Raw genomic sequence first — 26,633 nt, 5'->3', positions numbered from 1 at the left:
ACATACTAACTATTTGTTCTATAAGCATATTATATTCATTTTTCCAATCGATGTGTGCCTCATTATCCTTGGGAGTTGCCTGCGACTCTCATCCTAGATGCCCTTTGTGCCTTAGTGCACTTAGAGCTTTTAACAACTGTGCCAAAATGGTATTGGGATCTAACTTACCATCATATGTACATGTATCTTCTTGAATACTATTAGTGATATCCCCACAACTCTCTTTTCACGAACCTAGTAGAGTGCGATAAAAGGCCTGTCATCCCTAATCAAGAATCCTATCATTATATTCATGGTTGGCTGCCTAGATATATTTTGATGCTCTGTAGAATTGATCTCTTGATTGTACATTGAGGCTTCTGATATTGAAGGCCTGCCAGTGGGTTGAGGGGCTTGACTCATTTTATTGGTGGTTATTGGGTTGGGAGAATGGCTTGGGATGATCCTACAAAATCTAGAGATTAATTAGACTACCCAGTGGCTAGCAGACTTATCCATACTTTAATCTGGATGCTTATTGAAAAATTTCAAGACTTATTTGCGTTGTTCCTTGAGTTGCTAAAGTCTATGACCCATAGAGCCCTAAGGATATTCAAGTGGGGAAGTTTCATGCGAGCCAATGTTGTTAGTCATTAACCACATTAAAATCAAACTAAAGGTATTGAGGAAGACTGAAGTTCAAGTATGGAAGTTTCATGCGAGCCAATGTTGTTAGTCATTATCCACATTAAACTATTGTCTTGAACACGCAAACACTATCAAATTTGTTGCAAATGACATGTCTAAGTTCTACTAGGTTCAATAAGCAAGTGGCTAGATGCAAGAAAGGGAAGTGGGTGAGAAGATGTAAATAAGTATAGGGTGAGAATAGGAGAATAGGAACACATATGTATATGTGTATATATATTTGTGTTTATATATATAATAATTTTCTAATCAAATGAATACTAAGCTAGTATTATTGGAATGACTTGCTCTTTACCAAGTGCCTTTGATCTTGCTTCATGCAAGATCAGTTCATACAATTTCTTAGGAGTAGACCCTATTTCTTGCAGCTCGTTAACTTCTTGCAGCAAGTTTTCAATTTCTCATAGAGGACGTTGCCTGTGCCTTATGTCCATGCTCTATAAACACTTTGCACAATAGTGAGTCTAGAACTTTTCACAACTATGCTAAGAAGGTCTTCAGGTTAAACTTACTGTGTTACGTACTCCATCTTCCATAATCCTGATAGTGATAACCTAGATCAGTTCATAAAGGACCTGTCATCCCACGTAGAAATTCTATCATTATATTCATGGGCTGGCTGCCTAGGCATGTGTCAATGCTTTATGGGATCACTTCATCCACAGGGTGCTTACCCAAAAATTTCAAGACTTATTTGAGTTGTTTCTTGAGTTGCTCGAACTTATGGTCTACAAGGAGCTTTCAATTGATGAAATTTCATGTAATATTTGAGTCAATGTTCTTGTTGTTGGTCATGATGCAAAATAAAATTAAATAAAAGGAAAATGTTGAGGATGGTTAAACTTTCAAACTATCATGATGCACACACAAAAGGCATCAAACTTATTGCAAATGAGTTTTACTTGGTGCAATATGCAAGTGGCCGGATGCAAGAAAAAGGAAGTAGGTGCTAAGATATTGTGTATATATCTATATATATATATATATAATGTAAATGTATGAATGTATGCTTGCATGCATATGTGCATATAGGTGGGTATGTATATCAAAAGTAATAGGGACCATTTAGGATGTTGAGCATAGGTCTAAATTGAGGGTGGGTTGGGTCTTGGAAATTTGATGTCTAAAAACAATGCCCTAAAGGATTCTTCCCTTTGGCATAGGGTCATTGAAAGTAAGTTTGGGCTGAATGTGAATGGGTGGGATACCATTGTGGGATCTAGATTTCTTTGGAAAGCCCATGGAGATCTATCTCTTAAATTTATCCTCTCTTCATTCCCTGTATTAAGCATGTGTTGGGTGGGGGTTTCTTGTATTCGTTTTTGGAAAGACAGTGGTTGGGGAATATTGTTTTGTCCACCTTTTTCCTTCGTTTCTGTCGCTTGAGCTCAGGGCAGAATAGCGTTATTTCTTCTTCTGTTGTTGAGTTGGGTGATCCTTTGCCTTCTTGGGATTTTCATTTTCGAAGATCTCTCAGCGATAGGGAGATGGATGAGCTTTCTTCTTTGTTAATGATATTGAATAACTATTGTATTTCCTTGGGAGCGGGTAGTCATTCTTGGTCTTTAGATCCTTTGGGGATGTATTCTTGCAAATGCTCTTGGGATTTTTTGACTTGTTTGAAATTTTCTTTTCCGCTTTAAAAAATATTATGGAAGGCCAAAGTGCAATTCTTTTATCTGGTTGGTTGTGCTTAATAGAATCAATACTAATAACTCGCTGCAGAGTAGGAGACCATTGAATGCACGCTGCAGATTAGGATACTGTTGGAGGCACGTTCTCCAGATGCTTGTGTGCTTTGCTATAACAGTTTAGAAAATGCATCCTATGTATTTATTTTTGCACTGTGATGTTGCCTGGTGAAATCAAAATAGGTTTTCTGTATTTCTTGAATGAATAATTTGTACAAGCCAATGCATTATACTTATAATACAATCGGGTATGCTAAAAATGGAAACAATCTCCAAAAATAATCTCTCTCAATAATAGACAATTCTCTACATAAATATCCCCTAAATCACTCCAAGACACTCAGGATTTCTACACTCCCCCTTAGGTTGGATCATAGATATTGATCATATCCAACTTGCAGATGAAATCATCAAAACTCTATTGGGCTAACCCTTTGGTAAAGATGTCTTCTTTTTGTTCCTTGGTAGGAACATAAGTCATACAAAATGGTTCCTTCTTCAACCTTTTCTTTGATAAAGTGTCGGTCCACTTCTTCATGCTCAGTCCTGTCATGTTGAACTGGATTGAGAGAGATACTGATGGCTGCTTTGTTATCATAGTAGAGTTTGATAGGGAATTTCACCGTGATCTGTAGTTCTTCCAAAAGTTTCCGTAACCACAGTCATTCACATATCCCTTGTGCCACTACCTTGGACTCAGCTTCAACACTACTTCGAGCCACTACATTTTGTTTTTTACTTCTCCAAGTCACCAAATTTCCCCATACAATGGTGCAATATCCGGTGGTAGACCTTCTATCTTCCGCTGATCCTGCCCAATCAGCATCTGTGAAAACTTCTACTTCCTTGCTTTCACACTTCTTGAAGAGTCCTTTGCCCGGAGAACCCTTGAGATACCTGAGAATCTTGTACACAGCCTCTAGGTGAGTCTCCTTGATGAATGCATGTGTTGGTTTACCACACTTACTGCAAATGCGATGTCGGGTCTGGTATGTGATAGATAGATTAGTCTACCAACCAATGTCTGATACCTCTCATTTTTAACCGATATTCCGCAGTTTTCAACTCTCTTTACTGCTTCAATGGGGGTTTCACTAGGTTTGCATCCAAGCATGCCAGTTTCGGTTTGGAGATCAAGGGTATACTTTCGCTGAGAGACACTGATACCCTTTTTTGATTTAGCAACTTCTATTCCCAAGAAGTACCGCATTTGTCCCAGGTCTTTAACATCAAATTCAGCAGCTAGGACTTTCTTCAATCTTTCATTCTCCACTGTATCATCTCCAGTTAGGATTATATTATCAACATACACAATTAGAATTGTTTTCTTCCCAATTTCAGATTGTTGGAAAATCATAGTGTGCTTTGATTTCCCTTGTCGATATCCTTGGTTCTTTGTCACCTTCGCAAATCTGTCGAACCATGCTCTAGGAGATTGCTTGAGTCCATACAGGGACTTCTTGAGTTTACGTACTCTGTTTTCTTCACCTTTCTTATTGAAACTTGGTGGTATTGTCATGCAGACTTTTTCTTCTAACTCGCCATTTAGAAATGCGTTCTTAATGTTGAGTTGTTGAAGTGGCCAATCCAAGTTGGTTGCCAAGGACAGTAGAACCCGAACTGTATTCAATTTTGCCACCGGTGCAAACATCTAAGTGTAGTCAATGCCATAAGTCTGTGTAAACCCTTTCGCAACAAGACGGGCTTTATATCGTTCAAATGTCCCATCAGTTCTATATTTCACCATGAAGACCCATTTGCAGCCTACTGACTTCTTCCCTCTTGGCAAATTCATAGCATCCCAAGTTCCATTCTTTTCCAGGGCCCACATTTCCTCCATGACGGTTTCCCTCCATTCAGGAATCTCTAAGGCTTCCCGGATTTTCTTTGGAATTTTTATCCTGTCAAAGTTAGAGGTAAAAGCATGACACCCTGTAGACAGAGTTTTATAAGACATGAATTTTGAAATGGGATGGAGAGTACATGACCTAGTTTGTTTTCTAAGAGCAATGGGTAAATTGATGTCATCAGGTGCAGACTTATCAGAAGGAAGCTCATGGCCATTTGGATCTATTACCTGATCGGGATTGGGCGTGGACTCATGGTTGCTTGGAGCTATCACCGGTTCCAACTCTCTTGGTGCCTCAAGTGTGAGATTCTCCTTGTTCTTTGATTTTGGCTTCCTTGAGTAAACAGGTATCTCCTTGTTATTTTATTTTTCTGCATATGCCCCCGAGTTTAAGTGGTCTTTTGTATATGACAGATCAGGGAATGGTGTAATGACAGTGGTGTTGACAGACTCAATGTATGGCACAGATTCTTCAACCGAGAAATCAAAGAACCGAGAGTTGGAGTTGGAGTTGAGCCGAGAGTTGGGAAAACATTCTTGGAATTTTTGGAGAGTGGCAGAAGAAAGAACCCGTCTAGGCATTCTATTAATGAGATATGTAGCTGTTAAAATGGCATCGCTCCAAAAATATTTTTTCATATTTGTAGTGAACATCAATGCCTGAGCTACTTCACGAATATGCCTATTTTTGCGTTTGGCAATCCCATTTTGTTGAGGGGTATCCGCATAGGAACTTTGATGGATGATTCCATTTTCTTGAAGATAATTTCCCAAGATATTATTGAAATATTCTATACCATTATCAGTACGCAAGATTTGAATGTGAATTTGGAATTGTGTTTGAATCATGGAGTGGAAATTGATAAAATTAGAATGGACTTCAGTTTTATCTTTCAATACGTAAACCCAACAAATACGAGTGTGATCATCAATAAAGTAACAAACCATTTCGTGTGGGTGTGATTAAGAGAGCGTGAGGGCCCCCATAAATCACTATAAATCATAGTAAAAGGTCTGCATGGTTTGTATGTGGATTTTGGAAAGGAATTATGTTGGTGTTTTGCAAGTTCACAAATCTCACTCTGAAAATTAGAAGACGTCTTATTTGAACAAATGGAAGGAAATAAACATCTAAAGTATTGAAAATTTGGATGACCCATCCTAGAATGCCATAACAAAATTTCACTATCCTTAGAAACATATGCGGAATCACAAATAGCAATTTGACATTGTTCACTCATATTCGCCTCCTCAAAGTAGTAGAGTCCCTCACACTCCTTAGCACTGCCAATCGTCTTCCCCGATGATAGGTCCTGGAAAATGTAGCGAGAGGAAATGAATTTAGTAGAGCAATTGGAATTTTTTGTCAATTGGCTAATGGATAACAAATTGCAAGACAACCTAGAGACGTGTAGGATAGATTCTAGAGTTATAGAGTCAAAGATTCGAATACTCTCTTTTCCTGCAATAGATGAGAGTGATCCATTTGCAATTTTAACTTTCAAATTTCCAGCACAAGGTGTATAGGATGAGAACAGATGATAGGAATCAGTCATATGATCAGAGGCACTAGAATCAATTATCCATAGTGATTTGTTATGAGAGATGGTATTTAAGGCTGTCAAAAAATTACCTTAGTGGGCTAAAGAACCAGATGAATACGTGTGGAAGGCTGACCCGATGCTTGAATGGTAGAGAACATTTTATAGAGTTGCTTCAACTGTTCTGGATTGAATGCGCCACTTGAAAAGTGGAATTATTATTTTTCTCACCTTGTGGTTTCTCGGCTGGGTTATCAATAGCAGCTTGGTTGCTACGACTTTTGGGATTCTGTCTCGGCTTCCAATTTGCAAGCTTCCCATGTAATTCCTAGCAATTAACTTTTGAGTGGCCCGACTTACGGCAGTGCTCACAACAGGGTCTTCCTTTTTGCATTTTTTGGCTTGTCCCAGTAGGAGTTCCTCTTGAAATAAGGGCTGACATTTCGGGCCCATTGTTTCCGATTAGAATCGGTTCCTTCAACATCACTTTGCGCCAGTTCTCCTCTCACCTCACCTCCAAGAAAACTTCCCGAGTTGAAGGCAGAGGACGTCGGCCGAGAATCCTCCCTCGCACCTCGTCCGAGTCTCGGTTGAGTTCGGCCAAAAATTCGAAGACTCGTTCATTCTTGAGTCTCTTCTTGTATTGGGCACTGTCTCCAGGGCATTCCCATTCTTCCTCAATGCTCAAGTCGAGTTCTTACCAGAGATTCGTCATCTCCATATAGTAGTCTGTGACTTTTCTTTCTCCTTGCCGCAACTACCATAGCCGAGTTTGATCTCAAAGATTTGAGAGTAGCCTTCAACATCTGAGTAGGTCTCTCGGAGAGCATCCTAGACGTCCTTCGCCGATGGTAAGAACATATAGGTCTTGCTGATTGATGGTTTCAAGGAGTTCACCAGCCACACAGTCACCATGGAGTTCTCAGACTTCCACTTCTGCAGAGCTGCAATGTTGGTTGAGGCGGGCTTCTTTTTCTCACCTGTAAGGTAGTCTAACTTTCCTTTGCCGTCAATCATGAGTTTGATTGACCTAGCCCATTCATGGAAATTCTTTCCGTCAGTCTCTCCACCGAGAGTGGGAAGGGCGAGCTGTTTAGCCCATTTGAATTCAAGTTGGAGGTGGCTTCAGTCTCGCTGTCGAGAGCTTCAGAGGTACTCGACCCTCTGCTGTTGATGGCTCCTTCTGCCATCATTAATTAGGATTATAGAAACCCTAGCTCTGATACCGTGAAATCAGAATAGGTTTTCTGTATTTATTGAATGAATAATTTGTACAAGCCGATACTTTATACTTATAATACAATCGGGTATGCTAAAGATAGAAACTAACGGGAATGGTGTAATCCCAAGAGGAGGGGGGGGGGGTGTGAATTGGAATTTTGAAACTTTTGTAGATTATATAATCAATTCACCCTAACAATATCCCAATTAAAATGTAAGGCTTGTATGAAAAAACAATCACAACAATATAAGCAATCATACACGTGCAGAAATTTAAATAAGATAAGAGAGAGAGAGATATTGACACTGAGATTTTTAACGAGGTTTGACTATACCCGCTTACGTCCTCGCTTTGGGCAAACCCCTCAAGGATTTCACTAACCTGCTCCCTTAATTGGGTAGAGCGAAACCATTACACACTCCTTCAAATAGGATGGAGCCCTCCTCTCTAAGCAATACCCCACGCTTAGTACTCGTTCAATAAGGTAGAGTCCCCCTCTTTGAGTGATGTACCCTCACTTAGTACGGATCACACTGTATACCACTCCTTCTAGGCGGAGCCACCTCTCTAAGTGATGTACCCTCATTTAGCATGGTTCACAACCCAAACCGCCAAGGGCTTGTTTTGAAAACGTTTTTCGTACAAGGAAATGCTTCTCAAAAGCTAAGATGTACAATTTGATAACTAAATGCACTTTCAAATGATTTGTAAAGTGAAGCTCAATAGAGTTAGGGTTTTCCTCTCAAAATATTTTTCAAGTAAATATGAGAGTTGGGAAAATGATTTTCCTCAAGATTGACCTTTTGTAAAATATGAGAAGCCTTTCAAGCAAGTATATATTAAATGAATATATGCTCAAAGCTCTCTTAACCAACTCAAAGATTTTCTCCAAATAGGGTTTTCAAAAAATGAAGAGTATGGGAGAAGTGATCTTTGAATATACACGAATAAAAAGAAAATGCCTTCAAACAATATATATGAACTTTGATATAAGCTTAACCCTTTTCAAGAACCCTTAAAAGTTTTCTCCAAGAAAGTATTTTCAAAATGAAAGATGGAGAAATAACAATTTGATCTTTGAAATCTCAAGAACAAGAAGCTCCTCAAGCAAGTATATATAAGTTTAATATATGCTCAAAGCTTACTTGTATACCCCAAGATTTTCTCCAAAAAGATTTTTCAAAAGAAAGAGTAGGAGAAAATGAATTTGATCTTTGAAATGGAGTATGAAGTGTGAGAAGGAATCAAAGAATAATCACTAAGGCTTTCAATATTGTTTTTCTAACATTTGCAAAGTGATTTGACCAAGTATTTATAGGAAATTTCAAAATATGACCGTTATATGACCATTTGCCCATTAAAATAATATTTGTTTTCAAATCATCTGAACCCAAGAGGTCCGGTCGACTGACCAAAGGGCGATTTTCCATTTTTGCGAGCTTTGGCATGTCGGGCATATGATTTGGTCTGCTAGATCATCCTTCCTATGAAGGCCGGTTGACTGGGCCAAGAAAGCTTTCAGGTGGCCGGTCGACTGGGCCCTTTGTAAATTGCCCATGTGGCCAATCCGGTCGACTGGGCTTGAACAGCCAGTCGACTGGGCCCTTTGTAAAAACCTCATTTTTGGTTTGATGAACACTTCGGTCGATTGAGCCTTGTAGGCTGGTCGACTGGCCTTAACAAAAATGAGTTTTTGGCCTTGTCTTTGATTTCAAAAATATTTCATACCTTTGGTTATTGTTTTAAATTATAGAAAGGTTTTCATTAAATTTAGGGTTCCTAAGGTCAATCTATGGTCATTGATGAGCTTCAATTTAAACCATATGAAATGCATCCACAATTAACCCTAATTATTATTACAACTTTAAAACAGTAAAGTCTTCAGTCTTTGCTCTTTGTAATTCCATGGAATACGCCAATTTGATGTGAGCTTTGAGTTCTTTCTTGGCTTCCATATTGCATCATCATCTATGCTTTTCTGAAATTTAACCTGTTCATACACTAGGCACACAAATGAGATGCCGTGGTTTGTCATAATCAAAACAGGGATCGGACTCAAAAAGTCAACATAAACAATCTCCTAAAATAATCTCTCTCAATAATAGACAATTCTATACATAAATATCCCCTAAATCACTCCAAGACACTCGGGATTTTTACACCTGAAAAATGTGGAATGAGTTATTTGGTTTATTGGGAGAGAATTGGATTTGTTAAGAGACAGTGGAGGATTTTTTGGCAGTTCCTATTTTGGTTTTGGAAGGAGAAAGGATTGGGCAGCTCTTTGGTTTGCAGTGATGTGGGGCTTATGGATGTAACGTAATGCACGTATTTTTGCAGGGAAGAAGATGAATTCTTAGCTGGTCTGGGAGAAGATTCATTACTTGGCATTGTTTTGGCGTGTAGGCTATGGGTGCTTTGAATGAGTGAGCTTCTCGGATATTCAATGGGATTGGCTTGATTTGTTAGTTCAATGTATTCCATTTCTTTTCTTGTTCTGTTTTTTTATTTTTCATTTTTTATTTCTCTTTTTTTTCCTCAAGTTATTTCTAGGAGGATGTCTTATTCTCTTCTTTGTACATTCCTGATCACTTGATGAAATTTCTTTTTTGCTATAAAAAAAAATTGAAGATACTTGAAGTTGGAACAATGGTCTTAAATTTCTATGAAACTGTCGAAATTTATGGCCAAATTTCCACTTTCCATCCCCATCTAAATTGAAATGGCAGTCAATTCCCATTTTACAAAATTTCCTTTGAAAATTCCAAAAATCACCCAGACTTGTGAAATTTCAGCAAAATTTGTTGAACTCTTGACTATAGGCTGAAATTCCTTGAAATTCAAATTTGAGATTCAAAACCAAAATTGAAGTTTCTCTCTTAATTTATCTTCTTTTCTTGGTGAATTATTACAAGAAGGATATGAATAGCTTTTAGACTTCTAAAATTATATGAAAAAGTATACGTAGATATTACCTACAACATTTTATTTGACCACTTATTTTTAAATTATTTGTATTTGTATAACAAATAATATATAACTTTCTTCTTTATTGGTACTGTTGGAGGGTTGTCAGCTTTCAAGTGAGAGAAATAGCCAGACTTTGCTTTTGGATTCTTTAGGAGTCTATTCTTCTAAATCTTTCCCGGAGCATTTGACCAGAATCTTTTAAGTCTTTACCCATCCATCGTTTTATTTGGAAAATCGAAAGTCCCCTCTAAGATAAAGGCTTTTATTTGGTTTGTTGATTTTGATAATAGTTAACACCATTAATCTGTTGCTTATTTGGAGGCCTTTGGAAGTGTTATCTCCAGATGTTTGTTTCTTGTGTTTTGAAAGCTCAGAATCTGGTTCACATTTATCTTTGCTCTACTCTCTCTCCTGGTGGATTTGGAATACTTTTAGTGTTTTTATGGAGAATTGGTCTTGTCCGGGTTCAGTGGAGGAATTATTATGTACCTCTTTTACAGGATTTGGGAAGAATGGAGATGGTTTGATTTTGTGGATTGGTGAGATCTTTGTAATATTATGGGGAATTTGATAATGTTCATATTTTCTCAGAGAAGAATAATTCTGGTTCTTTGCTATAGGAAAGGATTTAGTACTTTGCTTCTTTATGGACTTTTGCAACAGGCTGATTTAGAGGGATACTCTTGGCGAATCTTCAAAGAGATTGGATGGCAGTTTTATTTTGATTGTTTTCTAATCTTTTTGCTTTCCTTTTTTCTTAGGAGGAAGTCTTGCTCTCCTATTGTACATCCTTTCTAATGAATTATCTCTTCCTTTTCTATCCCCAAAAAACCATATATATATATATTTAACTGATTTATGAATTTAATTTATATTAATTGAACATGTTTAATACCATTATTATATCTTCAATCAAGAAAATATTATTATGTCTATTAATAGTTTCTAAAATCTCATGAAAGATATCCATGCTTTACTGCATATCTCCATCATTTTTCAAAATCGAAATTGAAATTGACATTGCATCAAAATTTCCATCAAAGTTTTGAAGCATTAAAATTTTAGTTGAAATTGAAATTTAAGGCTTTCTTGGAACTAACAAAATTTAATAATTCTCTGATCAAATGAATACTAATAAAAAACCAGTAGAGGGAATTTGACCTTATGGAGTGCCCCTTTGAGCTTTCGACTCCAACTTAGCCTTTTCTGCTATTTGTTAGGAATAGCCCAATTTCTCATGGACCAATTTGAAGTAATCCAAGCTGTTGCAGCAGAAGGACAATTTGATGTTTGGAGATTCTCCTCTTTGAAAATCTGAAAATCTTGCAGGTCAAAATTAAGGGTCCAAACGTTCACTATGGTGATGTTCCAATCAAACTGGTAACCGAAACAAGTTGATTGCTTCTTAAAATTTAAAACTGTTGAAGATCTGCCACATATGGAAAGCTACCATTCTAGGCAACTCTAAATATAGTGTGCTGAGAATCAAAATTAGTGTGTCCTAAATTAGACTTGCCTTATTAGCTATAATTTCCTAGAATTAGTTGTATAGAGTGTGAGTTGATTTCTTTCTATTTATAGGCACCTGACTTTATGTATAAAAGCAGTGGTATGTAATGACATTATACACTAACATAATACAAAAAAGTCATTCGTTAGTTTTTTCTACTTGGTATCAGAGCCTAAGATTCTTAACACCCTAGCAGCACAGTCCTGAAAAAACCCTAGCCGCACATTCCATCCCTGAGAAAACCCTTGTCACCATCAGCTTCTCGAGCACACAGACTCAGGCTGAGAAAGAGGTTCAGCTGCCACCCTATCAGGCCGAGAAAGAAATCCAGCCACAAGGTTCAGCTGCCACCCTCTCAGGATGAGAAAGAAGTTCAGCTAGCACCCCCTTCTCAACCAAAACCCTAGCTGCCGCACATCCCTACCCACCTGCAACCTGAAACCTGACAAATCACCATGTCTATTGACAGTAAACATCTCGTGTCAGCCATGCAATTCAACAGCCAGCATGATCAATCCAACCTCTTGATGGTGTTTGAGAAGCTGAATCCCACCAATTATGTCAATTGGGCACAATTATGACCATCAGAGGGAAGAGCAAGTTGGGATATCTAGATGGCTCTAAGAAGCGTCCTGAAGAAGATGAAGCTGCAGCAGAGAGATGGGAAGATGAGAACTCACCGGTGTTGGCTTGGCTTATCAACAGCATGCGGCCAAACATTGGGCGTAACTACCTATTCATGGAGAAGGCAAGCGATCTATGGGCATCTGTGAAAGAGGAATTTTCAAGTGGAGGTAATGATGGTTCAATTTATGAGTTGGAGAATTGGATCAGACACTAAACAAGGTGATTCCAATGTTTAACTCCTATTTCAGTACTCTAAAGGGATTATGGATGGAATTGGATCATTATCAAAATTTAGAACTTGAGAATACTTATGTGCCCATTAGAGTTACTCGCCTTATGGAGAAGGGTAGGACGTAAGTTCTTGGCTGGTTTACAATCTGAATTTGATAATGTGTGTTCCATGGTGATTGGTAGAACTCCTTTTCCTTCCCTTAGTGAAAATTTCTCAATGGTACGAAGTGAAGAGAGCAGAAGAAAGACCATGACTAAGGATTAGAGTTGAGAATCCGTGGCTATGGCAGTCGACAGAGATTGTAGACCTCCAAATTAGAGGAAGAAAGGGGACGACGAGGACAATCTTTGGTGTGACTGATGCTATAAAGGGATGCATACTATTGACACTTGTTGGGAGGTACATGAAAGTCTAGGAGCTAATAGAGATAAAGGTAAAAAGGTGAGTAAAGCACATATGGCTGAAGGTGCTCACCAACAGTAGGAGACAACTGTTGGTAGATTAATTAATCTATCACATGCTAGACCTGATATTGCTTTTGCTGTAAGTTATGTGAGCAGGTTCATGTAGTGTCCTGGTAAAGAACATATGGAAGCTGTGAATCGAATCCTAAGGTATTTGAAGTCATGCCCAGGAAAGTGCATCTTATACCAAAAACATGATTCACTGAATGTAGAAGTCTATACCGACTCAGATTGGGCGGGATGTCTGGATGATAGAAGATCTACTACAGGATACTCTGTATATGGCGGGAAACTTAGTTACATGGAAGAGTAGCAAGCAAAATGTTGTTGCTAGATCCAGTATAGAAGCAGAATTCCGAGCCCTAGCTAAAGGAGTAGATGAGATACTGTGGATTAAACTAATCCTGAAGGACCTGCAAATGAACATCAATGGAACCATGAAGCTCTACTGTTACAAGTAGTTAGCAATCTCATTAGCTCACAATCCGGTACTAGATGAAAGAACTAAACATTTTGAGATTGATGCACACTTAATTAGAGAGAAAATTGAGTCTGGGGAAGTGTGTATGCCATATATCCCTACAGCTCATCAAGTGGCAGATTTGTTTACTAAAGGGTTAGAGAGGAAGACTTATGAAGCTCTGGTGGACAAGCTTGGAATGATTGACATCTATTTGCCAGCTTGAGGGGGAGTGTTGAAGATCTGCCACATATGGACAGCTACCATTCTCGGCAACTCTAAATATGGTGTGCCAAGAATCAAAATTAGTGTGTCCTAAATTAGACTTGCCTTATTCGATATAATTTCCTAGAATTAATTGTGTAGAGTGTGAGTTGATTTCTTTCTATTTATAGACACCTGACTTTATGTATAAAAACAGCAATATGTAATGACATTATACACAACATGATACAAGAAAGTTATTTGTTAGTTTTTTCTACTAAAGCCAATCCCGAACCATTAATGGAACAAGTACTTAGAAAACCAACTCTCGGCTTACGGGCTCAATCTGTTTTTTCTTGGTTTTTTCACAATCAATGAATCTCTGTTCATTGAGTGATGGATCTGTTCATTGAGTGGTGCAAAAATTGCAATCATAATTATGTCAGCCCAAGGAAATAAATGCAGTTTTGGAAGGAGGGGCTTATGGTTTTTATAGGAGGGTTGCCTCCCACTTCACCCACTGCTGATGTGGGATTGCAATGCCTTTAGAAGTAGGTGGTCAGGCTCTCTTCTGTTCTGTCCCAGGCTTCCAGCGGCAGCTGGTGGTCACCTTGTCCCACATTGGATGTGGGGAAGTTGGGGCCTGGGGGCTCCTCCTCTGCCTTATTATATCCACATTACACAGCCCTGTTAGCATTGCGTTCTTAAAACTGATTCAACTTTCCCAATCTTTTATAATTACTAATTGTTGATAATTAAGTATAACTATGAAAATAATTTTGTTTATATTGTTTGAAAGTAAAAAAAAGGGGTAATAAATAAAAAATTTAGCGTTAGAATCTATTTGATAAAAGTTGTACAATAAAATATTTATTTAGGTTCAGCATTTCCGTCCAGACTGAAAACAAAACCTAAAACCAGTTTTGTGATATATGGAAAACGAAACATAGAACTGTAACTGAAAAACCAAACCGAATCGCAAAATGTTTTGGTTTCAGTCTGGTTTTTAGGTTTTTGGTAATTTTCTTTCACTGCTTGTCAAATATTGCCCTTGTGATCAAAATATCATGGCTTATGGGCAAATTTTGCAGCTTATTTTCAATTTCTCATGGCTGATTTGCATATCTGCAATATGCAGTCGAAGTTTTGTCTCTCTGGCAAAATATCTTGGCTTGGCTGTTGGTTTGGGTAAATGAGATGTATTTAATTCTTGGTAGATAAATTTTCTCGGACTCTCTCTCTATTTCGGTAATCACTGGCTACAATTTTCTATTTTGTGTTCCTATATTTGTTGCAGCATTCGTTTTCTTTCTGGTGAGGTTTGAGTTTTGGGCCGTGGGTTAGGATTGAAAGGACTCTCTGTTTCATGGAGTGATGGCTCAGGGTGGGAGATGATGATTGGAAAGTGACTGTATGATAATGGTGTTGGTGGCAATGGGGGATTTTTGGGTGGGACAAAGACTGATGTAGGATAGCCAAGAGAATAGGATTGGCAAAGAGAGCAATAGGAAGGGGGGAGGAACAAGAGGAAGAGGAAGGGAAAGAAGTAGATGAGAGAGAGAGAGCGAAATTGGAAGTGAGAGGGAAAGAAAAAGACTTATAGCTTAGGGAGCAGATTCTCAATTAATTATCAAAATTAACTCATTACTTTCGTAATCCTATATTTATAAGCCAATTAGAGACCCTAAAATTAAATAACCAAAAATTACAAAAGAGCTCCAAAACTAATAAAAATCTCAAAATAATCAAATGTCCCAAAAACAAAAGCAAATCCTTACCTTCTTATACCTACTCTTATGAAATTGCAGGGCAGCACAAGTGATCCTATTTCAGGGAACCTAGCGCACTGGGTGTTCCTTTTTTTCTTTTTCGCTCATCCTGCCTTCCACTGCCTATGTTGGGACTGTGCACCAGGGCATGCTGATGCTTCTTTAATATTAATTTATGGTTATTATCTGAACTTTTTTGTTGTTGAAGTACACATGCACACATTGTTTGAACAGTATTCATTTCATTAACATTACAATTTGGCTCGTCTTTCTAAAGGCTTGCTCAGAAAGGATTCATATAGTCAACCCCGGCTGGTGGGAGGGATCATTTGGAACCACTCATGCATAAGTGCTTTTCAGAAAAAAAAAGTGCTGATCATAAGTGTTGAACTGGAAAAGTGCTGAAAGTTTAAGTGGTGTTTGGTTGTGTTTAAAAGAAGTGGTATTTGAATACTCACTTTTATTATAGAATACTATATGAGTACTTTAAACATATTTTAAATTACAAATATTGATATTTTTTAATTAATGATTTCATTAATAATTATTTTAATTATTTATAATTAAAATTTAAATATTTTCTATTTAAAAAATAATATAAGATTATTATTTTTAATTAATAATAATCTTGTTATTAATGTATATTCATAACATATTTCTATCATAGTAAATTATGATAAAAATAATGTTATTAAATTTTAATTTATTTAATGTTAATTTAAAATTTAAAATTTAAAATAAATAAATTGTTCTTGTTCAATCCAAAATTGAATCACAATAACTAATATGTATTTTTAAATATATTTAAATAAAAATATTAATATTTTTATAATTAAACATTTAAATTATAATTGTATAAATTTTATAATTAAAATTTAAATATTTTCTATTAACTAAAATAAGATAATATTATTTATTAATTAACAATAATCTTGTTATTAATGTATATTTATAACATGAGTCACATTAATTTATGCTAATAATATTATTAATAACTAATTTAAAATTTTTAGTTTATTTAATGTAAATTTAAGTTTATAGATGGTTCTTTTTATTAATTCTAGACTTTAATTTTATTTTATTAATAATTAATAGGTTATAATGCATAAAAAATAATATATGATTAATTTTAATTAAAAATTTAATTAATAATTATGTTAGCTCTTATTTTTAATAAACATTTAAATATTTTTATTATGGAAAAATAATATAATATTATTTTTTGATTAACAATAATCTTGTTATTAATTTATATTTATAACAATGATTATCATATGAATTTATGTAAAAATAATATTGTTAATTAAATTAGTATTTTTAATTTTTAATATTAATTTTTATTAATGGATGGTTCATCTTCTTCATTCCAGAATTGAATTATTTTTCACAAATAATTAATATATTATAATATATAGAAAAATAACATAGGATTATCTTCTAATGTATTTTTTAAATCATAAAATAGCCACTAATTTTTCTTATGGTTACAAAATTGACTCCGCTTATGAATAATGCTATTTATAAGTGGCCAAAAAGCTATCTTTGATTGCTTCTCAAAAATCACTTAAATAGTTCTAAAAAAAGTGGTTATTTTAAGTAGTTTTTTTTTGCAAAAGTGCTTATTTTAAGTGGTAAGTGCTATAAGCACTTTTTTTTAGAAGTGCTCCCAAACAAGGGCTTAGGGCTTTTTCTTGTTCTTTTTGTCATTGTTTGGGTGGTTGTGGTGTGATTTAGGGTCAGGCCATTGCAGTTGTGACTTCTGTTTTTAAATTATAGATTATATGGCTGGGCTGAAGCCAGCATAGTTCTTAATGCTTGGACCAACCTAAGCTGTTCAAGGGCTAGTCTGATGCATTGGTCATATAGTCTTGCCTTGTTCCTTGAATTGAATATCACACCTAAACTTCTGTGAAATTATATATTTTATTTATTTGATATTCTAGCTTTATATGTGCATAAATTATTTTTGCTTTGACACAGGAGACAGTCTCGCCATTTTGAGGGCAGAGCTAAAGAGTCAAAGAAAGCATGTCAGAAGTTTAAAGAAGAAATCACTTTGGTCCAAGATTTTGGAAGAGGTAGCAAGTCAGTGCTGCTTTACGTTATCTCTTTCTACCTGCATATGGGAGACATGGTTTAAAAATATTCTGAGTATTTTTAAATGTTATTGTTTTTTCTTATGTTGGAGGGGGGGGGGGGGGTCATGATTGAGCAGTTGTTCTGTGGTCTATGAAGGATCTGGGTTGTTAGGCTTTGTGCTTTTGACTTTTTAAGTTATTTTTCAGAAGGTAAAATCTAACATTCTGTGTTTATAGGTGATGGAGAAGCTTGTAGACATTGTCCATTTCTTATATTTAGAGATTCATGATGCCTTCAGTAGTGCTGGTATGCATTTAAAACTTTGAAATAAATTTCTGTTTATGGTACTCTGTAATTCCTGTCTCCTGCTTATTTATTTATTTATTTGAGGTTGTTGGGTGAGCCTTGACCCAATGGGAAGGGTGTTACACCCAAATCTTCCAGCTCACAGGTTCTAGTCACAGAAACAACCTCTCCAAATGCATAATCCTACCTAGGCACTCATACATCCCCATGAAATGATTATATATTGGGATTGAAGAATAGGACGATCAAGTGCATATTGTATATTTCTTTGTGTGATTTGCAAAGGGATTGGAGATATTTTAAGAGAGGAACAAGAGATTAAGACCTAAAAGAGGACAAGCAATGCTCAAGAGAAAGGAGAACAAGACCAAACAAAAAAACAGAAGAAGAAAAACCTAACTACTAAGTCAAATAAGAAAGTACCTCTTTAAACTTTTTCTATCATTTCACTAAGCACTTCACATTTACTAATTTGCATGGACTCTTCTTCAAATACTTTTTACCTCCATCCAGATGAACTGTCACTTGTAGGATCAAATTAAACGCAACTCATCTGACAGTTTTGGAGCTTCTAAGTCTTTCCAATAAATCTCTTCTATGGGAGTGGGCAAAATCCCGTCCTTGCACTGCTGCTGCTTCATCTTCCTCAAATATGGTGGCACATATGATTTATTTCCAAGTAAATAGAATGATTTGTGAACATAGAATCTCATCCAAAAGTGAACTGCGTCATTATCCAACATGTCACCCCATTTTTTCCTTCTACTCACCCTCGCTACGCCTCATTTCCATAACTCCCTTATGAATATTTGGAGATTCCATGTACCCTGAAAGTACCTTCAGCATTTCTCCTTGAGATTTTTCCTATTGTGCCAGCAGAGTTACCTTGCTTGTCCACGTGGCATGTATAAACGTTTCCATAATTCCTTCCCTTTGTAGTAGACTTGTTCGTAACGCCATCAACTTTCCTTTTTATATCATCCATACAACTTTCATGGACCTTAGTGAAAACCTCCCCATCAATTGTCATCAACTGAAACTTCCTGATCAAGTCTTGCCTTTACAGCAGCTCTGTCCCGTCTAGGGCGCATGAGTATCAACCAAAGTCTCATAACTAACTGAATCCTCCTCTCCCTGGTCAGAACCTCCCTCTCAGGACTCGCCCTGTTATTTACCTTGTGCTGCATTGTGGAGATGTTTAACCTTTTCTGTGATTTGGATGTGTTGTATACCCTGTTCTGTGAAGAGAACAAAGCAGATCCTCCTCCAATTGAAAATCAACCATAGTGGGGCCATATCATCCTTTCCTGAAACTTTTCTTGGCTGGTTAACTTGATCATGTGTGATAAAAATTTGGGCCTGAATTGGAGGCCCATTAACTTTAAACTTTTTTTGGATGCAAGATGGATCTCTTTTTTTCACCTCAAGGTTTACTTTTTCTCTAACCACTGAACGTTGGGCCCTGTGGCCTCTCAAATGGGCTGAAACTTGGGCCTGATCCAGGTCTGGCCTGGGAAAAGCCCAAATTTAACACAATAGTGAGAGCCGAGGCCCAGACCACTTCATCATCAACCCTTAGATTGTCTCTTGTAAAGGTGTGAAATCCTAACCCCTCTGCCGTAAGCCGATTACCTTCTATGCAACTTGTGCTGATTGCCTCACACCATCTTCAATTATCTTCTGCTGCAAGTTGTCATACAGATATGATCATTTATCCCGTGACACAACTTCCTTCCATGACCAAGATTCTCGTTGCCATGTAGCATCAGTTCTGCTGACCTTGCAAGGAACATGGTTTTAAATCACGGTAGCGGGTAGTGTAATGTAATGGTAATAGGTGTAGCGGGAAGTGGGAGTAGCAGATGTTACATAATAGGGAGCAGGTGTAACGGCCTTTAATTTTTTTCAAGCACACACAACCTCATGCATATTAGTCTATTTGCATGTTTTAAGCTTTTAATCCTTCTTAGAAAGAGTTTTAGTGTATATTGAATCTTTTTAACTAAGTTGTTTGGTAAGGGTAAGAAATTTACAGTTGTTTGAAACCACCATAGGCAAATAAATTATGTGTGAGCATGTGTATTTATACTTTTTCATTATTCTTATGTATGATAAATTAATTAATAAAACAAATATGTTATAAACTCTATTAATCTATTAAAGACATAAGACATACGAATAAGACAAATATACAGTAACTAGAAAAGAAAAGAAGCTTGAAGTTGAAAATTATAGAACATAAATATCAAATTGCTAATATTTTCAGAATAAAATATATTCTTAACAAATTAGTATTATTAAATTGTTATTAATGCATCTCTTGTGAGTACTTAAAAAAAATAGTAAATTTTTGTATCATTATCATCCTTATAATCTTTTTTCCCCTTGTATATTGAGAATGATGTATGAAAGGGGGGAAGAAAAAGTAATATATATATATATATATATATATACATGTTGCTGTAACAGTCCTGCAGCGGTTACATAACAGTTGTAGCAGCCTTAATGTAATGGTTGCAGTCCATAACGGTTGCTATGGGTGTGACTTTTCTTACTAATTTTGCGGTGTGTAACGGTATTTGGAATTAAAAAAAAAAGGTTATGTAACAGTGTTACATAATGGTCACAGCCATTATTTAAAACCATGGCATGGAACTTCCTTAACTAAATCCTTCATCAACAGTTGAAGCTCTCCCGCAAAACTCCTCCAACCATTATCATGAGCACCTCTTGGGATGTTATAGAAAACCTTTTCCAATTCTGTGCTAGCAGCCCCACTCTATTTATAAGAATATACTTGTCCTCACTTGCCTGATCACCATCCAATAATCTACCTCCTAACACTAAAGACAAGCCATCAACGAATGCTTGCACTGCCGCTAGAGAAACCCTAACTCAGTGATTGCAAACTGGGTTTATAAACAGAACCACCTTTCCCCATCCCCTCTATCTGCATATTGAAGCATTTCCCTTCGACCTCTTATGGCAAATAGTAGCCATGATTAGCCAATTGTATCCTGTGGCATTGGAAATAATACTTGACACTGGATTTCTTATTGCTTTTGCTGTCAAGTTGCTGATTATACCCCTATATACATGGTTACCTGATACCCATGGAGAAGATCAGTTCAGTGCTGTACTTGTGTGCTTTTAGCCAAAATCTTCAAAAGCCTATGCTGAAAAAGAAAAGAAAAGGAAGAAGGCTTCAAGAAGGGGAGAGGAGAGAGACATTCTCCATGTATATATTTTGTTAAGTGATAGACACTGACCTCGCTTAAGCTTGTCCAAAAGGTACTAACATCCTCTAACGTTTCAAAAATTCCATAAACCTTCTTAGACGTTTTATTATAGAGAAACTTACACCCCCTTTGTTAGTTCACTATCAAGCAAACCAATGGAGAAAAACACTGACCTCACTTGAGCTTTGCTAGAAAGACAAATTCCCGACATTTCATAAGGGCAACTTACCCCCTTCTTTAGTTCACCTAATTAGGCTTCTTGGAATGCACTGGTTCCCCCTCCTTCCCTTTGTCTATCTCAAAATCTGTCCATAACCTGTACATATATGCAAATATATTTCAACTTGTTAAAATACACAGTATTGTCTGCATCTATAATGTTATACTATGGCATGACATGGTACCATGCTCTCTAGTGGGGCGTGCTTGCAGGTGGTGCTTTATGTTTGGTGGTGACGGAATCCTGATTCAGATGGCCCTTGGAGCAAGCAGAGTGCCATATCATGCTATGGTACTAACATTACAGGAGAAGTGTACCACATACTAATGGGTGTATATTTTTATATGCTGGAATGTAATTGCATATATGTACACGCTATGGACAGATTTTTTTGACTGTTCAAAATGAATAGTTATTGATTATAGAATGCTGTTTAGATTCTGGAAATTGATTTGGGATTTTTTATTCTCAAAATGAACAAAGTTCGATTATGCAGTGTAATTTGCATGAACAGATTATGTGTTTTTTTTTTTTTTGGATAAAAATGGACATGAAAATTGTTGTTCAAGAATCAGTTATGGGCATGATATAAATCAGTTATGGACAGATTATGGATTAATCATTGTTGTTCAAGAGCATAGCCCTTGAAAATTGTTCAAACTTGGAGCCATTGTCGGGAGCCATTGTCTCCACAAAGGGCAGCATCTTATATCCAAAGCCATTTGTTGGATCTATCAACGCTAGTCCCTTGTGATGTCTTGTAGTATATGTTATCCAACACAGGTGGTATTTCAAGATTTTTCCTTGAATATTGCATTGCTTTGAAATTTAGATGCCTTCCATGGTCTGAGAATATTTCAAGGGCTATTCTCTTGTACAACATTGACTAACCCATAACCTGTCCATGATCTTTTCATCATGTCCATAACCTACCCTTGAACAGCAATTTTCATTACCTGCAGATTACATACCTGTCCATAAACTGTTCATGCAAATTAGACTGCATAACCTGTCTCTCCTTGCCCTTTTCTATCTCAAAAAAGGAAAAATATTGTTTGACCCAGATACGTAAAATATCATGCCCAACAGTAGATCCGAAAATATCGACGATAAAGTTAACTCTAGACACATCTGAACCCCTGTACGCCATTTGTCACCATGCTATACATCTTCGGCCAACAATACATGGTTTAGAATTATATGTGCAAACTATTATTTGTGTTCATCAATTTAATGAAGTTTGTCTAATCGTCTTGTTAATCTTGCAGATGGTGATAAACCTGTAAAGGGTTCTTTAAATAATCATCGAAAGTTGGGGTCTGCAGGCCTTGCATTGCATTATGCAAATATTATTGCTCAAATAGACACTCTTGTGAGTTTATGTTCCATCCAGTGTTTTCTTAAGCTTTATTATTATTACAATAATAATTATTATCATCGTCATCACTGTGTACTTGTGATATGGCAAACTATCTTCAGTGAATATTAGGAAATTCAGTTGGTTTTTTTTTTTTTTTAACCAAGAGATCGTTAAGAGTTTTGCTAGAAAATCATTTTGGGATTTGAAAAGGAAATCAATAGAAATTTTCATCTGTTTTTCACTTTTTCCATTTCCACTGATATCTGGTTTATTTTCTATGGATAATTATGTGAATAATCGTGTAGTCTTGGAAAGTGTTTGTTGTAGTAAATCTAAAGGAGGCCTTGGTTTGGGGATATGAGTTCTCAAAAGTTGGAATGAAGCTCGTCTCCAAATGGCTTTGAAGGTTCTTCAAAGAAGCTAGAGAATGTTTAGGAATCTAAATTTCCCTCATGACTCATTCTAGCCTATGGAAGTTCATCTCTTAATTGTTGTCTGCACTAGACATGTTGTTTGAAGCCTTGCGAATGTTTGGAAATCTAAACTTTCCTTAATGGAGATTCATCATGGCCTATGGAAGTTCAAATTTCAAATTGTTGCCTTTTTAAGACATGTTTGAATTGGCTCATCTGTGAGGTTGAAGCTTGAATATGGTTGCGAAAATTCCCCTATTGTGTTGGTTTATCCTGCCTCTTTTGTTTCTGTTGCATCCTATGGTGCTAATCTTGGTCTTTTCGTCTTCTGTAGAAGTGTTTTGAATTTGAAACAGAAGGCTTCCCAAACTGTTTGGAGATGAAAGAGATTTTGAAGCTCTTCCACCTCACACAAAATCTCTTCCTTTTGGATGCATTACCCTATATGAAAATATGGATTTGATTCTTTTGGGTACAAAGTTCATGAGGGTTCTTTTAAATAATGCAATACCTAGATATCTTTCCTTCACGAATTAATATGGAAACGTAGGAGCTCTCTAAAAGTCATGAATTGCTAGGGATTATATTATATTATATTATTTATATATATGTATGTATGTATGTATATGTATATACATTCTCTTTGCTAATTTGGTCTGATTATGGTGTTTCCCCAGAGATCCAGAGTCCCTTTGGCATAGGGTGAGCCCTAGTAATATGGAGCCCATCCAAACTATTGGGATGCTAGAAGTGGTGATAATGACTCGTGTCAGTCCTTTGCTGAGGAAAAAAAGTTCATTTCTTGAAGATTTTGGATAGGGGATGCTCTTTGTTTATCCTTGAAATTCTGGCCTTTGAAGTTGTTATAATGCTGCCATTTCTTTAGGGCTACTGTCTATTGGAACTTCTATTTTAGTAGACATTTGAGTGAAAGAGAATGATTGACCTTTTTCTTTTGTTGAGTGTTTTGATTCTTCCCTAGCTCTTACAGGAAAGATAGAAGGATTTGGACCTTGGATAATTCAGGGAATCCTTCCTGCTAATCTTTTTTGATCATTGAACTTTTGGTTCTAATGATCATTTTTTTGCATTGTCATATTTGGAAAGCTAAAGCCCCTAATGAAGTCAAAAGTTTTACCAGTTTTGTGGTTTATAATAAGATCAATACTGATTTTGTTGAGATAATAAGGCAGCATAAAGTTTTGTCTACATGTGCATGTGCTTCACTTTCAGAGTAGTGAGAGGAATGCTCTCTCTCTCTCTCTCTCTCTCTCTCTCTCACACACACACACACACACACACACACACACACACATACACACACACAAAACACGCTGTTTGTTCTCTTAGTGCATTTGGAATTAATTGTTTGGAGTTTTTTGGAAGTATTGAGTTTGCCCTTACTTGCAGGGTTTCTTTCTTTGTAGAAGTATGCAGGGAAATCCTTCGGAAGTGTGCTGCTTCTGGTTGAAGCATAATGCTAGGATTTTAGGGCGAAACAGTTTCTCCTGGCTTGGTTTCTAGTGGAGTTATTTCTTCTGCTTTGTTTTGGTTCTCTGCTTTTAGTGTATTCAAAATAGTTTCTGCGGTTGAGATGCAAAAAAGATTAAAGGGCTGGTTTTGGCTTTTTTTTTTTTTTTTGCTTATTTATTTATTTAAGAGGATATCTTCTATGAAATATTTTGAAAAATTTCACGAACTACGACTTTTTGGTACTCACTCATCTTCCTTGATAAATTTCTTTGTTATTCGAAAGAAGTCTTCCATACCCATTACCCTAGCATTTGCACGATTTTAATGATACAGAGATTACTTGTTTTGTCATTTCTTTCACTAGCTAGATCCACCTGTAATATTACTTGGCCTTTGCATATAAGTTCTGTATCTTTCTTGATTGTATCTTTCCTTGGCTTTGGGGAAAAATGTGATCGAGGTATGTTATTTTGACATTATGGGCTTTCATCTACACTGAGTTTGCCAATGCCCGTCTCAATGAAATTATTCAGGTCTGGAAGGCTAGTTCAGCCTCCCATTCCTGTTATTCTACTAGTTTAATTGCTTTTATCCCGGCAGGGTCAAGACTAATGTTGATGGTATATTTCAGCAAATCCTTGTCCTATGCAGATTTGCCACTCATTAGAAATCAGAGTGGGCATTTCATATTTTGCTTCCGTTGTCCAACTGGTTTAGGCCTTTCTTTTTTGTTTAAGAATTTGACAATTAGATTAGGCATTAATCAAGTCTCAGAGAGGTATTAGCACTTTGATTGTCTAGTTTGAGTATTGTAATGTTGTAACCAGTTGAACTAACTCGAATTGCAGGCTGTTTTTACTTGGTAAAAAATTATTGACCTTCAACACACGATGACGCCAATTTGTTTATTAAATGAACAGTCTTAAGCAAGCCTCTGATAGAGCTAATCTTTGTTTAAACTTGAATAGATTGGTTGGTCCATAGTTTTAGTGTACACTAGAGCCTACTTACCTAAGTCGGTTTTGCTCAGGGTCTGCTGGAAATATTGATTAGATCCAAAAATGACATTGAGATTTGAGCTTGCCTTATTAGCTGACAAATGATCTTGAATGAGGCTCTTATCATGTTTGAGTTGGGAGTGCAACTTGAGTCAGCTTGGTTTGATTTGGCTAAAATTTGATCGCTGACCTTATGATGGACCAGGAACCCATGTTATGTTTGGGCTCTTTTTTGTTTTTATGGTTTGGAGAGTTTTCTTTGTTTCGTTTGCTTTAAATTGTTTTTGGAGTAAATAAAGAAAAACAAAGGAAGCAACTTACAGATTTTCAAATGGTTAAAAGAATGCAAGAGTTTTCAATTGCAACTCCTCCACCACAACAAATTAATCTGCCACAAAATGCAAAACAATGTTCCTCATCAAAGAAAAAACTGCAATCATCATAAAGAAATTCGCTGTCAATGTATTTGTTTGCCTCACTTGCATTCGTTTGTGTGTTTAGTTCTTGTAATTTTTTTAAGTTCTGTTCTCCAGCTGGCTTGGTTTACTTGATGCTCAACCAGAAAAAAAAATCAATTAAAGTTGGTTCTGTTGTTATCCAAAATCAAATCAATCCCTAGAGGAGGGAAAAAAAAATCAAATGAAACCAACCAAAAATAGGTTAAGTTAGTATGGTTTTCTGGTTGGCCTGATTTTTCTTTGCACAATTGTAGTTTTATTCCAAATCTATATTTCTGCATTACTTGTCTGTAGTGGGATGGATAACTTGCTGGAAGATTGCTTTTTCTTGGCTGTCATTTATTTTAATTTTAATTTTAATTTTTCTTGTCATTGCACTGTTTTGGAGTTCCATCAACTTGTACATTAATTCCAATCAGACAGGAAGAGCATTTTTCAAATCAAATTCAAACTTCAGATTCTGCATATTAGTTGTTGAATGTGTGGTTTTGACCACTCTTCAACTTTCCTGAGACAATTCTACTTTATTGTGCCATTAAAGTTAAAACCTGGATCTGAAGTTTAAAACCGTGTTTTGGTCCGACAAGTCTATTTTCCTAATTCCAAATGATGCAGCAGGTTACAAGTATGCTGTTTAGCATTGTGTTGGTAGAGAACTATGATGCTACCACTCTGTCTGCACTCATGCTTAAATTAATTTAAAATGTTAAAACATATCAGAATTGCTAACTTATCACTGTGCATGTGACAGAGGACTGCCTACATCATTTAGGTCTCCTAGTTGGCATACTTATTTTTGGCATATATTTAGGAATCTATGCATGTATTAGTCTTTTTGTTTGTGTAACTGTGTTGCATAAT

At 36.3% G+C, this 26,633-nt stretch overlaps 1 protein-coding gene across 2 annotated transcripts in view; it reads left to right on the top strand.

The window, feature by feature from the left end:
- Positions 1-26,633, top strand: part of LOC131161516 (protein PSK SIMULATOR 1) — a 60,959-nt gene that overhangs the window by 24,115 nt on the left and 10,211 nt on the right. For both annotated transcript variants that reach the window (XM_058117332.1, XM_058117333.1), the window contains exons 7-9: positions 17,207-17,304; positions 17,542-17,611; positions 22,339-22,442. In XM_058117332.1, coding sequence (XP_057973315.1) covers positions 17,207-17,304; positions 17,542-17,611; positions 22,339-22,442 — 272 coding nt within the window. The remainder of the gene's footprint in view (positions 1-17,206; positions 17,305-17,541; positions 17,612-22,338; positions 22,443-26,633) is intronic.

The sequence above is a fragment of the Malania oleifera genome, chromosome 8 (assembly GCF_029873635.1).
Source record: "Malania oleifera isolate guangnan ecotype guangnan chromosome 8, ASM2987363v1, whole genome shotgun sequence".
Taxonomy (NCBI): domain Eukaryota; kingdom Viridiplantae; phylum Streptophyta; class Magnoliopsida; order Santalales; family Ximeniaceae; genus Malania; species Malania oleifera.
The sequence above is the reverse complement of the archived record's forward strand: the minus strand, read 5'-3'. Positions and strand labels throughout refer to the sequence as shown.